Genomic DNA, 14,149 nt, shown 5'->3' with positions numbered 1-14,149 from the left:
GCCTTCGAGTTTTTGGGCTGGCTATTCCTGGCCTCTCTCCATCTGTTTCTGAGCTAAGATTGGTATTTTGTTTATCCCTGCTCTGGCTCTCCCTTCCTTGGTCACTATGCTCAGGGATCAGATTACCATTAGCTATCTGCTGCCTGCTCTCTGTTCTCTGAAGCCATGCCGCTAGGCTGCTCCTCCTCCCTCTCACATTCCAGCTCACATTCCCGTGTCCTTATCTCTCTTTGTCTGTTCTCATTCCCAGCCTCTGTCAGCTCCGGAATGAAGCTGACATGAATGTATTGCCAAAAATGTTATTTTTATTTCAATCAATCCTGGTGATAAGTAATGTGAATTGCTTTAAAGAGTGGCAGAGACATACTTCAAGATTCATTTGGAGAGGCAAGAAGCCAAGAATAAAATATAAATTATTAATAGACCTTAAAGAAAGAGGAGGCTTCTCACTACCGGATATAAAATTATACTATGAAGCCTCTTGTTTGTATTGGATACAGGATTGGATAACATTAAAGAATGTAGGCTTATTAAGGTACATAGAAGTTTCCAGAACCACATAATAAGAAAGGCAATTTTTCAAGTTTGGGGAAAATATAAAGATCTATTAGAACAAAAAACACCATGGTGGCTTTTGCCACTGGAAGCAATAGCATTCAAAAAAATAAACCCAACTGGGCAACATATAGAGAGCTGTTAATGGAAGTGGATAATAAATTAAAATTAAATGAATATAATGAAATAAAAGAAGAGGTAACAGATTGGTTACAATATTTTCAATTAAATGAAACATTTAAAAGAAATAAAAAGAAAGGATTTGCATATGAAATTTCAAAATTCCAGAGAAAAATACTAGAAAGTGAATATAAATAACTATAAAAAATGTATAATATTTTGTTGGAATGAGAAACAAAGGACGAAGAGGTCAAAAGTGTTATGATAAAAAGGGCAAAAGATGTGGGACATAATATACAGATGACAGATTGGGAAAGATTATGGAAAAATGATATAAAATTCACAGCATGTACGGCTCTTAAAGAGAATTATATGAAAACGAAGTACAGATGGTATCTAACTCTGGTTAAATTATAAAAAATGCGTAAGACAAAAGATCATAAGTGCTGGAAGTATAAAGAAGTAGAAGGCACTTTTTACCATATGTGGTGGCAATGTAAGGTTATAATAAGTTTTTGGGAAAAGATTTATAATGAATTGGGGGGGAAATGTTAAAAATAACATTTGTTAAAAAGCCAGAAGCCTTTTTAATACGAATAACTGGAATAGATATACCGAAAGAATATAAAAACTTGTTTATGTATGCAACAACAGCCGCCCGGATATTGATAGCTCAACATTGGAAAGAACAAGTGCCAACCAAAGAAGATTGGCAATTTAAATTAATGGAATATGCTGAAATGGCAAAATTAACTGGAAGGAAGTCTAAGAAATCAAGAAGACCACAAATATAAAAAAGAATGGGAAATGTTTACTGCATATTTACAAAGGCATTGTAAAAGAAGTTAATACAATAGCAGGCTTTTAAAAACACTTGTAATATTAAGAATGTTTAAAATTGGAAATTTTAATAAATTTAATAAATTATAGACATTTATAATATAAGATATTATAAAAGAACCAGGAGAGGAAATGGAGGGAAGTCAGGGGATCTGAGTAATCCCAAAATATGGATTTAATATGGTGTGAAGATGTTTTATTTTCTATTTTCTATTTTTTATTTTATTAAAGTTGTTTGTTATGGTTTATATGATGATAATGTTTAAATGTGAAAATTAATTTTAAAAAATTATAATTATAAAAAGGAAAAGGAAGACAGAGGCAAAGCAGTTCTGCCTTTTCTCTGTCACCCAATAGCATATCTCCATATTCTCCATGCAGAGGACCTAATAGCTCAAGAAAGGACTAAAATGTGTTTAACCTACCGTAGATATTAGGCATATTAGGCAACTGGGCATATAAGACGACCCCCAACTTTTGCTGTTCAATTTTAGAGTTTTAGAGTTATAGAGTTTGAGCACTGCCAGGGGCAGAGCGCCCACCCCTCCGCTGCCTCTGACGTTGCAGCAGCAGCAGCAGCCCGAGGCGAAGCGTTTGGCGGGTGGGAGGGTGAGTGCCGCACTCGGAAGGGCTTTCCACGTCCCCTTCTGTGGGGAGGGAGGAGGAGCGGCGGCAGAAGGGGCTCCTCTGCTCACCAGCTCCCTCTCCTCCTTTCCAACGCGTATAACCGGCGTATAAGACGACCCCCGACTTTTGGGGTGATTTTCCAGGGATAAAAGATCACCTTGTATGCCGGAACATATGGTAATCTATGGCCTTTTTTGGAATTTTTAAAGAAAAAATAGGACCAAAACATATAATTAATAAAATCATATTAATAATCACCCCTAACCAAACAGATTGTTGATGTTTTCTTGCAATAAGTAAACAAATTCCAAAGCTAAAACTTATCATTTTTTTAATAATAATTTTAAATGTCCTCATAGTATTTTCATGTATACATAATAAATACCTCAAAAAACACACTCACCGGATTCCCGGTTATTTCTTTTCCCCTGAGGAATTCTGTTAATACTCAGGATACACCCATCATCTGTCACCACTTCATATGTCTCACTGGGATATCCTCTGAAGGAAATCATTTCACCCTTGGCGGAAAGGGAGAAAAGAAAAAGCAAGGTTTGGCTGGGAGTGTAAAACTCCTGGACACTTCTTTTCCACAGAAGACTACATCTTTAACAGCAATGGTTCCCAAACTCCACCCAATCCTCTTGGACCACTTGAAAAATGCTGAAGGTCTTTGTGGGCCACTTAATGATTTTTCTTCATGCTGTTGAGCAACAATAATGCATAGGGCAAGATGCTAAACTTGCTACTGCTGATACCTAAATGAAGCCCAAAGAGCACAGGGGTTACATGAAGCAGATGTTTGGAGATACTTTGGGAATGCTTAAAAAACTAAAACAAAAAAATGCTGCAAGCTGCCCTGAGCAATGATGCATTGAGAGGGCAGGGTGCATACTTCAAAATCATCCTCATCATCATCGTCATTTTCTTGACCCCTGCAATCCCAGCATTCCATGAAAAACAAACTTTAGGTATGTGGAATATAGCACAATTAAGCAGCACTAATAACCATAAATGCCTTGAGTTAAGCAAATAAAAGAATAAAAGATGGATGGCTTACAACATCCATAGTAGCTTCTGGGTGTACAGTTCTTCTTTTCATAAACATTCCTGAAGTAACAAGGGCTTGGACCAATCCTGCCCCCATTATGAAGAGCCACATCCTTGAAGTGCATGGAAGCAAATCCATCTTTCAGGGTGAAGTACAAGACTGGGCTCCACAAAGCTGGATTAAAGAATATGCGCTTTAACCTATATCATATACTGGAGAATGAATTGGCAGAGAGTGTGGCTTAAATAGCTTGCCACTCTTCACCAAGTACAGACTACACGTTCCTGGAAGGAACAGAAACATCCTCTCTAATTGATATCATTGGTTCAGTCTTGCCCAACTCCCGATATCATCTTACGCAAACTTCTCAGAAGGTATTTCCACTGACTTCCGTGTGACACCTTTCAAGGCAAGTGGGCGTAGGACTGCAGTCTCAGTTCAACAAAAGATTAGTCAACGTGTAACAGATCATTTAGTACAGCAGTTAAGACTACAATGGTCAATTTGCAGGTAGCTGATTCAAAGCTCATCTGGGTGACCTGAGGCACATTATTTTTCAGACCATAATCCTATGGAGTTGATAGGTAAAGATAAAGGTAAAGGACCTCTGGACAGTTAAGTCCAGTCAAAGGCAACTATGGGGTGCAGCATTCATCTCGCTTTTCAGGCTGAGAGAGTCGTCTTTTGTCCACAGAAAGTTTCTGGGTCATGTAGCCATTATAACTAAACTGCTACTGGTGCACAGAGAACAAGTGCCTGACCACATGGAAACACTGTTTACCTTTCCGTCGCAGTGATACCTATTTATCTACTTGCGCTGGTATGCTTTCAAACTGCTAGGTTGGCAGAAGCTGGGACAGAGCAACAGGAGCTCACCCCATTGCGTGGATTCGAACTGCTGACCTTCCGATCACCAAGCCCAAGAGGCTCAGTGGTTTAGACCACAGTGCCACCCGCATCCCAGATATATGGAGTTAATGTTGGACTGATGAAAAAGAACACTTTGCAAATGTGGTTGACATACACAACGGAACTACTGAGAAAGCTGATCACATGACAACAGCAACCACACAAAGAGGCAGTCACCTCCCAATCACTCCATGGGGTGAATCTGCTTCTAGAATTTTCCAAAGAGTTATGGTGGTCACTGGTTCTCCACAGGACTGTAATCAATACAGCAACTACTGGTAACCTCATGTATATTGTATAATGTATAACTCAAAACTACCCAGGAGAGGTGTTTTAAAACAGTTACTTAACATTAACAAATCAGGATATGCACGTTAATAAATCAGAATATGCACAAGTAGAACTTACCCATATATATGCCCTTTCCTGTTTTTGCTGCTGTGCCCTTTGGCATGCAAAAGATGCCAGGATCCAGCCCTTAATGATGCTTTTCAATTGCATACACACCCAGAAGCTGCATGCAATCAGTGCCAGAGGGAGCCTCTCGGGTGCCTGGGGCGGCACGCCCAGGGGCGAGGCACACCGTAGGGCCTCTGGCATCTACCTGCCTCCTTCCACTCAGCCGCCCTACAGCTTGGGGGGCGACGAGGCAGCGGGTGGACTGTTGGGGCAGTGTGGAGGCTGTGCACGTCCAAGCCACCACGTCTCTCCCAGGAGAGATGCATAGCTGGATGCACTGCAGGCCCCACTGTGAGTGCCACCCAGCATTTTGTCACACACACCCTCAATGGTGACACCCAGGACGGACCGTACCTATCGCACCCCCTTCCTCCACCCCTGCATGCAATGGCTTCATTTAATACAAGAATTCGAAGCCATGCTCCTCTATTGCCCCATATCTTCTGACTTATATTATGTCACCTTTTTAAAAGAATATAATGGCATGATACCATTTCATTATTTTAAAAGTCGTTTCCTTGATACTAACAGATGGTGAAAAAGGGATGAATGGATTTACAAAAAGTGTTAAAGTTTATTTATTTTTATTTTAACAAAGAATCTTGTAATTATCATTCCCCCAAATAGCTGCCTAAGCTGGTGAGTGCCAGCAGGATTCAGAGTCCACATGGGGCAACTGAGAAGCAAGAAGCACTTGGGTGGGTGAAACGGGGCTTCCAAAAGAACACAAAAGCTTTAGAATAGGGCAGTTGATGAGCTCTGTTGTTCTTTGGGGAGGATTCAGCAGGATTTCCCAAGGTGATGATGGTCAACAGGCAGTGCATATGTGTCTGTTCTGATATATTTCTTTTTTTTTAAAAAAAGAAAGGTCTCCTGGTACCTGATTCTGATCTGGAAATGGTCATAACTCGGCCAATTGCAGCAAAATCAGCAACTGCAATCTCTTAGAAGAAAACCACAGCATCATTTATATAACAATGGCTTGATGAAATATGAACTCACATTTTATAAAAGAGAGGAGGCTGTGCCTGTTAGTAGCTGTATGGAAACATGGTCCTTATTTATTATGGCCTGGAATGACACATATTTGGGGAATAAGATTAGATATAATTTAGCTATATTGTTAAACAGATATGCGTGGTTAAGATAATTATCTATGTAATATTTTTCTCTTTGTTGTAGTTTGTTATTAGCTGTTTCTTTATCCTCCTTATCTTCCTTTTTATATTGTGAGTATTTATTATCAAAGTATTATGGTGTAAATGGTTAAAATGGTTAAAATAATAAAGATATTTGGAAGCAGAAATAAATTTGAATTATTTTCTGATAATGAAATGAGAACCAGATTGTATTTGTACTGCACAGCCTCTTTCATGTCATAGACTCCTGTTAAGATTTTTACCTTAGTTCCCTATAAAGCGTGTTCTCCCTAACAGAGAGCACGTGTTGCGGTTGGGGGAACAAGCCACCCTGCTATTACTGGGCAGATTTGGGATGAACCCAAGCCATTAAGTGGTTAAAATTGGGTTGCTGGGGAGTTTTGATTGTTGCCAATTTGGAGGAGGGGTCAGAGTCTTTAAATACAGGACGCCTGACGTTGGGCGTCCTCTTGGCCGTTTTGCACCGGATCAGGATCTGTGGAGACGGTTGTATATGAGCTGGCTTGCAATCTACTTTCGTTTTCCCTTGGCCTTAGGTTTTAAGTACTTTTCTCCCTCGCTTCTTCCCTTTAGTATTTTCCTCCCTTCCCTTTCCGCTTCCCCTTTCCCCTTTTCCCATCCCATTGTATTCTTCCCTTCAACCCAGTTTTAAAATTTAAAAATATTTTAGCAGGACGAAAGTGCCGGGCTCAGAGGGTGCCCCCCCCCCTGGGCCATCTGAGGCTTTGCCTCTCTATTTAGGCGTTTGGAGGTTGGTTCTTTCACGGGCCGGTAGCTGCTTCCTGCGCCCCAGCTTTTGCGTTTCCGTGGACGCCAGGCCCGTCCCGAGGCCCGGTAGTCCAGCAGCCGGCAGAGGAACCTTACAGCGGGCCTCTCTGGCCTCACTGATACCCGCCGAGCGTTTTTTCCTTTATTAGGGGTTTTTTGTTGTTAATTTTATTTTGGGCAGTTGCAAGGGCACTTCCCCCCCCTCTTACCTTTCGCGGCTCTTCCGGCACTGTGGGGGCGGTTCGCGGGGTCCCGGCCTCTCCTCAGGGCCACAGCAGCGGGCGCTTCTTGGGGGGCATTTCCTTGAAGGCCTTGGGGGGCAAGCGGAAGACGTTGTGGGGAGAATTGCCTTCCCCCGGCATTTTGCTGCCCAGAGCACGTGGCGCAAGAGTGCAGGCAGCCGATTTTGCGGCCGTAATCCTTGCAGGCATCGCCTAGCAATAGAACTGGCCAGTGGCTGCCGTGCTGGGCCTCCGGCTCCCTGCATGCCCAATATAAATCGCCCGGCTCGGCTGCATAGCTCCCCCTGGGTGCTGGGGGGCTGCAAGCTGTATTGCGCTCGCCATTTTACCTGTTTTCTGTACGCAGCTCCGTTGAAGGAGACTTTTCCCGCTGCAGTGCGTTTCTCCCTGCTGGCCCCCTTGTGGTTGTGCAGAGTTATTGCAGCTTGGCTGAGCGCCCAGGCTCCCCCTGGTGGCCTAGACTGGTACTGCGCCTCCTCCCACTGAGCCTGGGCCAGCTGGTGACCCCTGCTGGCCGGCTTGAGGAGGTGCACCTTGCTTATTCTTTAGGAATAAATAAATATAGATAGATAGATAGATGATAGATAGATACCAGCCTGTCCTGCTTACCTTTGACTCAATTTGTTGGTTATTTAATTTACCTAATTTAATTATCGTATATAGACACTTTTAATTTAATTTATTATTTTATTTTCTTTAGAGAAGGCGCTGATAGGGAAGCAGTGGTGCTTCCGTCTTGGACGGTGACTGGCCAGCAGTTGCTAATTCTCATTTGATATTTGATAGCCCTTTGGTTGTGGCGCCCCCTTTTGGGAGCTGTCTTTGACTGTTGATCTTATCCTTAACTAGCAGGTATGGCTCCGAAGAAAGTCGCCGCCCGCCCCGGCTCAGCCTCCGCCTCAAAACAGCCTATTAGAGGCCCATCCCAGGCGCTTCGCTCACCCACCCCAAGTCAACCAGTGGGGCTGGTGCAATCTTTGGTGGCGAGCATGGCCGGTGATCCAGCAGCCCTGTCTCACTTCGTGGTGGAAATGGACGGTTTCCTTCAACACTGCTCCACCCAGCCCTTCGCCTCTGGAAGGCCGCTTCGTTCAGCACTGGCGTCATCTCCGGTTTCGCCATCATCTAGCGAAGATGGGAGTGAAGGGTCATCATTGAGGGGTTCAGTGGTGGATCTCCAGTTAACCCAGTCCCCCGACTTACCTGCAGTCCGGGCAATTCACAGAGGATAGGTCGTTCCACCAGGAGGGCCTCAGGGAGAAGGGGCCCTTCGGCAGCATCCACCCACCGGGGTACGCCTGCTCAGCCTTCAGCTGAAGTGGCGTCGGGTTCTGGCCTCTCACGTGTTGTTTCTCCGCAGTCAGTCCCGGGTGCATCGCAGCTGAATCTTGACTCCGAGTCGTCAATTGAGGACAGTCTACCAGTCCCTGCCAGGAAGTCTTCGGGCAGAAAACGTCGCCGCAGAAAACGTCTCCAGGATATTGAACGGCCGCTATGTAGACATTTTCAAATTGGCCCCACCTTCGGAGGATCAGGAGAAGGGAAACTCTTCCTCCAAAAAATGCCCTGGCGCTACCACTGTGGACAGGACATTCGAACACTGGCTCGATTGTTTCCAGGTCTTCGCTGGTATGGTTACAGCAGCGTACCCACGGAGATCTCTTCATTTGATAGTTTATCTATCCATTGTTCATTCTGCCTTCACCAAAGCTGGTGAAAAAGCTGCGATCGAATATGATGAGAACTTCAGGCGCCGCGCTGCCATGATCCCTTCGGCCCGCTGGGATCGTAAGGATCTCGATGTATGGACCACCCACGTGGACCCACTCATCGATAAAAAGGTGCCAGAACAACAGAAGTCGAGGACTTCGGCTTTTAAAACTAGCCGTCGTCTGCTATGCTGGGATTTTAATAAGGGCTCTTGTCAGTGCCAGGCGTGCAAGTATGCTCACATGTGTGAAAAATGCAATGGATTGCATTCTGCTTCCTCTTGTTTTGGTGGTCGGCGGCCCTTTCGTGGGGGAAGAGTGGGTTCTCAGCAACCCCCCAAGCCAGCCCCCCTCCCTTCAACCTCAGGAACAGGAAAATAGCGTGTTGACCTCCTTGACTCATACTCCTGTTTGTTTGCCGGCCCTTCAAATTTGGTTGCAGTCTTACCCCAATAGGGATGCTGCACGTTATTTGAGTAATGGTTTTTCTGTTGGTTTTCGGATTCTGGTAGCCATGCCTCCCGTGGAACGGAATCCTTCTAACCAAAAATCAGTTCGCGAGCTACCTGAGGTTGCCCGGAAAAAGATTGCAAAGGAGGTGGCTTTGCATCATATGGCTGGTCCTTTTGGCGCCCCCCCTTTCATAATTTGCATGTATCCCCATTGGGTATCGTGCCGAAGAAAGCTCCAGGTGAATTTCCTTTAATTCATAATTTATCACATCCCAGGGGTACCTCAGTCAACGATGTTATTCCTCCGGAGCTTTGCTCCGTAAAGTATGCCTCTCTTGATCATGCGATCAAGATGATTCGGAAGTTCGGCCATGCTGCTTTATTGGCAAAATGCGATATTGAATCGGCATTTCGCTTACTGCCAATTCATCCGGAGGATTTTTGGCTGCTAGGTTTCCAGTTTGAGGGCAAATATTACTTTGACAAAGCCATGCCTATGGGCTGTTCAATAGCGTGTGCCACTTTTGAATCTTTCAGCACGTTTTTGGAGTGGGCCCTCAAATTTAAAACCGGACTGGGCGGAGTCACACATTATTTGGATGATTTTTTATTGGCCTCGGCTCGCGATACCGGCAATTGATCGGTGTTGCTGCGAGCCTTTGCTGACCTTACGCAGGAACTGGGGGTTCCGCTCACTGCGGAAAAGACCGAGGGTCCTTCGACCCAGCTTACTTACCTGGGTATCCTTTTGGATACGGTTTCCCAAACTTCCAGCTTGCCAAAAGAAAGCTGGTAGCCTTGAAGAAAGTCATAGAGGAATTGCTCCCTCTGAAGAAGGTGTCCCTAAGGCAACTCCAGTCGCTATTAGGACACCTGAATTTCGTGTGCAGGGTGGTGGCTCCTGGGCGCCCTTTCTGTTCACGCCTGGCTCAACTCACGGCGGGGTTGAGGGCCCCACATCATCGAGTGCGCCTCTCCAGTGAGGTGAAGGCTGATCTTTGCATTTGGCTTGAATTCCTGGAGGAATTCAATGGGGTGTCGTTATGGCAAGACACGTTGAACTTACATAATGACTTCCAGGTACAATCAGATGCTGCAGGTTCCCTGGGCTTTGGGCTTTACTGGAAAGTAAAGCCGATGGTGCGCCATGCGTTGGACGCCTGCGTGGCAGGGAGGAGCCATTACGCGGGACCTAACTTTTCTCAAGTTTTTTCCCATTGCAGTGGCAGTGCACTTGTGGGTCAATGAGTTCAGGGACCGTCGTGTCTGCTTCTGGACCGATAACCAGGCAGTGGTGACTGTGCTGGCCACACTCCCCCAGGGTGTCACCCCTTTTGCAGGCCTTTGTGTTGCATTGTTTACGTTATAATATAGTGTTTTCTGCACGTTTCATTCCTGGGGTATCTAACGAAATTGCTGATGCTCTGTCCCATTTTCAGATGGAGCGGTTCAGACTCCTGGTTCCAGAGGCTCGGATACGTCCGGAATATTTCCCGGATCATCTCTGGAACCTTGGCAGCAATTAGTTTTGCAGGGAGTAGCGGCATCTATTTCCCCTTCTACCCTCAGATCGTACACTAAAGCTTGGACTGATTTTTTGGCATTTACGTGTCAGTCGGCCAGTGGGGAAAGGGGGGTCCCGCCCTCCTCTTTGCAGGTGTTAAGATATTTGGCGCACCTATTTCAGTTGGGACGTGCAGCTAAGACAATCAGGATTCAAGCAGCTGCTATAGCATTTTTCTGTAAATCATTTTCTGATAAATATCCGTGCGTGAAGTTCATCATACGCAAGGCCCTTGAAGGTTGGGGTAGACTTTGTCCTTCCCGGCCAGCAACCCGGCGCCCCATCTCATTTGACTTGTTGAGTAGGATGCGCAAAAAGTTGCGGGATGTGTGCTGATCGGGGTATGTGGCTCGCCTTTTTTCGGCAGCCTTTTCTATTGCCTTCTTTGGAGCATTGAGAGTGGGTGAGCTCGTGTTGGAGGCTCACAGGGACAGTCATTCTAGGGGCCTATTGCTCCGGGACGTACAGTTATCCCCCACGGAGCTGAGAATCACAATTAGAAACTCAAAATGGATCAGAGGGGTAAGGGAGCCCTCATTCGTCTCCCTGCTACGGGGGAAGCAGGCCCTTGCCCTGTAAAAGATGTCAGGAAGTACCTGGCGGTTCGCCCCCCAGGGGATGGTCCTCTGTTGAGGCATGAGAATGGGTTGCCCCTGTCAAGACACCAGTTTGCAAAAGTGATGCGTAAGGCGATCCTGGCTTGTGGCGACACAGCCTATGGTTTTGCCCCCCATTCCTTTAGGATTGGGGCTGCCATGATGGCAGCTCACTAGGGCTTGTCAGCCGCCAGAATAAAGGATTTGGGTCGCTGGAAATCAAATGCGTTCAGAGGTTATGTTCGCTAACAATTTTTGGTATCTTACATTCTTTTTGCTTGTTTATCTCAGGTTTAGCAGCTGTCCGCATCTGGATGGTGGGGCACAGCATCATTCATTGGGCTGGCATCAGAGCATGGCAGTCTGGATTGGGACCAGGTCTCAGCCTTCCTCCACATGTGCAGTTGTCTTGGCTGTCCAGATGGGGAATGCGCTGGTCAGAGTTCCTGCCGCTGATTTGGAGGCAGATGCTGTTGGAAGGGCCGCCCACAGCTATCGGGGTGCAGCTGGGTGAGAACGACCTGGTTTCCATGGACTGTTTTTCACTACGTGCTGCAATTTTGGGTGACCTGGAGAAGCTGCGGGCAGTGGTGCCGACAGCAAAAATATTTTGGTCAAAGCTTTTGCAACGACGCGTTTGGATGGGTAGTCGTTGCCCAGCTGCCACCGAAAGGGCCAGGAAACGCATCAATTCTGCTGTGTCTAAAAAGATTTTTGAGCTGGGTGGAGATGTGATTTCCCATCCTGAGATTCTTTTTCAGGCTGAATCCTTTTTCAGAGCTGATGGCGTGCACCTTTCTGCCTTAAGGAATGAGGCTTGGCTGGGTGCGGTGGTGGCTAAGCTGAAGGCTTGGTTGGGTCTGTGAGTGGTTTGGCGGTGAGCTGAGGGCTCCATGGCGGTTAGGCATTGGTTAAAATTGGTTGTTGGAGGGGTAAGTGCCTACCCCTCCAATGGTGGTGCGGAAAGGGAATTCTGTTAAAGGAATCCAGGGGCTTGCCATTCTTTTCGTCCTTGTCCCTGGCATCGGACTTGGGCCGTGCAAGCCCCACAGGAACATGAGGGTGAGAAGTGAGGGACTGATGCCCAGCTTCATTTTCTCACCCAATACTTGTTTCCCACGCTGGCTTCCGTTGGAATCCGGAAGGCCAGCTCTGTCCCTGGGGGCAAGGACAGATAGTCAAAACCAATGCCTAAGCAACCACTCACATTTTTTTTGTATTTTGAATAAAGTTGTGGCCAAAATTATGCCAAAAACCTTAAACAAAAATTGATGTGTGATGTGTGAATTTTTGGGGGGTGGCATTGTGGGACTCAACACGCAACAGTTTTTTAAAACATGCACATTAGAATTGCAGTCATAGAGATGGCTTTCAAATGGGCCATTCATCACTTCATGAGCTCTGCCTTTAAGGTTCCACAGGACCACCTTTCTGGAAATTCTTCAACTTTGAATGTGAATACACAGGGAAGGTAATTGATTTCGGAATATCTGCTGGTGGCTGATGTGTGCATGTGTATTGTGTGTTATGAGATTTAATTCTTTTTAAGTATCTCCATATCAATAAACAATATAGAAGAAAGACTTGTGTAAAATAAACCAATTGCAGCAGAATGGAAAATACCAAATGATAATTTGAGTGGAAGTTGGAGCAGATTGAGTCACACTTGCAGCACCCCTTGTGGCAAGTCATATAAAATGTTTTGCTGCAGCTGTAATTATGCTCCAAGAACACCATCTGAGAGATAGGCACGAAAGGTTAGTGAAGCACAAATGGTTTAGGCAACACTTTTTAACCCAGGGCCCTTTGAAAACTTGGGGTGTGGCTATCTTTATAGCAGCAACAAACACCTTTCAACAGCCAATTATGTAACTCACAAGGTGCTACCATATTCACCAATCAGAAACACCCCAAAGAAACATTAGGAATACTTTAGTTTGCATCCAACATTGTTGTTCCACTCATGCAACAGACCTCTACTTGCAAAGTGGAATTCCATGTCCTCTTCTTCCCCCTACAGCCTCCTGTGCACCCTCAAAATCTGCTCCAGTGTGTTGCAGGACCATCTGGAACTGATTTGGTGGGAATAGGTAAGTCAAGGCAAGACCTTTCACATGAGTGGAACTCAATTTGTGCCGTTTTGGCTACAACTCTTCATGTTTCTACTTTATTACAGTTTTGTAAATAGATAGATGATGATAGATAGATGATAGATTAGATAGATTAGATAGATAGATGATAGATGATAGATGATAGATGATAGATGATAGATGATAGATGATAGATGATAGATGATAGATGATAGATAGATAGATAGATAGATAGATGATTGATAGATACCAGAGATTCTTATACATCCTTTACTTGGAACATGATCCGCTTCACTGTGCTGCAGAGAGGGTGGCAAGCAACGAAGGCAGTGGTCAGGGGAATTTCTATAAAGAAGTCCCCAAGCTTTGAAAACCCCTTAAGAGTCAGACTGAAAAACTTGTCTCTGAGATTTATTCTCTGGGATTCTTAAACAGTTTAGGTCTCAAAAAGTTTTTTGAAACAACTCAAGACTCAAAGAAAAGCATTAACTGCATTGTGGAAGGAAATATCAAAGGCATCATGAATACAGTAAAATAATATGTCATGATTATTGCTCAATAGAAATAGTTGAGGCAAAAAACTTTATTCACTCCATCTGACTGAAGTAAGATATCTGTGCCCACCTTGAATGGTTTTTACTTGCGTTTTTTACCTCCCAGAACTCAGAAGAAACAGAAATATCAACATATCTGGAATCACACACCATGGTATTTGGCCACAGATGATCAGGCAATATATTCAAATCAAATAGCTACTAGTGATATAATTTAAATGATTATGTAAAACCTAAAACTGTAGTTAAAGGCAGATTCTCCCCAAGCATTTGTGTTCTCTCTCTCTCTCTCTCTCTCTCTCCCTCCCAGCCATCCAGAGCAGATTATGTGGTTGGTAGTGGGTGGATCGATCCGTGCAACAGTTTGCATCCTGTATCTCTAAAACTTCTGGGTGGACCGGGAGAGCAAGGAAGCTTACAGAGATGATTTTGAAAATGTTGTTCAACAACTTC

General features: G+C 44.9%; 1 protein-coding gene across 2 annotated transcripts in view; it reads right to left on the bottom strand.

Annotated features, from left to right (window-relative positions):
* Window positions 1-3,459, bottom strand: part of LOC310762731 (putative lysosomal acid lipase/cholesteryl ester hydrolase) — an 83,796-nt gene extending 80,337 nt beyond the window's left edge. The window contains exons 1-2 of one of the 2 annotated variants that reach the window (XM_083614197.1): window positions 3,203-3,459; window positions 2,546-2,663 (exon numbers count right to left, since the gene is read on the bottom strand). In XM_083614197.1, coding sequence (XP_083470323.1) covers window positions 2,546-2,663; window positions 3,203-3,331 — 247 coding nt within the window. In that variant the 5' untranslated portion in view covers window positions 3,332-3,459. The remainder of the gene's footprint in view (window positions 1-2,545; window positions 2,664-3,202) is intronic. The other variant, XM_083614196.1, reaches the window with a different exon arrangement.
* Between the last annotated feature and the right edge of the window lie 10,690 nt (window positions 3,460-14,149).

This window comes from Podarcis filfolensis (genome assembly GCF_964270895.1).
Source record: "Podarcis filfolensis genome assembly, chromosome: 5".
Lineage (NCBI taxonomy): Eukaryota > Metazoa > Chordata > Lepidosauria > Squamata > Lacertidae > Podarcis > Podarcis filfolensis.
This window is presented reverse-complemented; position numbering and strand designations above follow the sequence as displayed.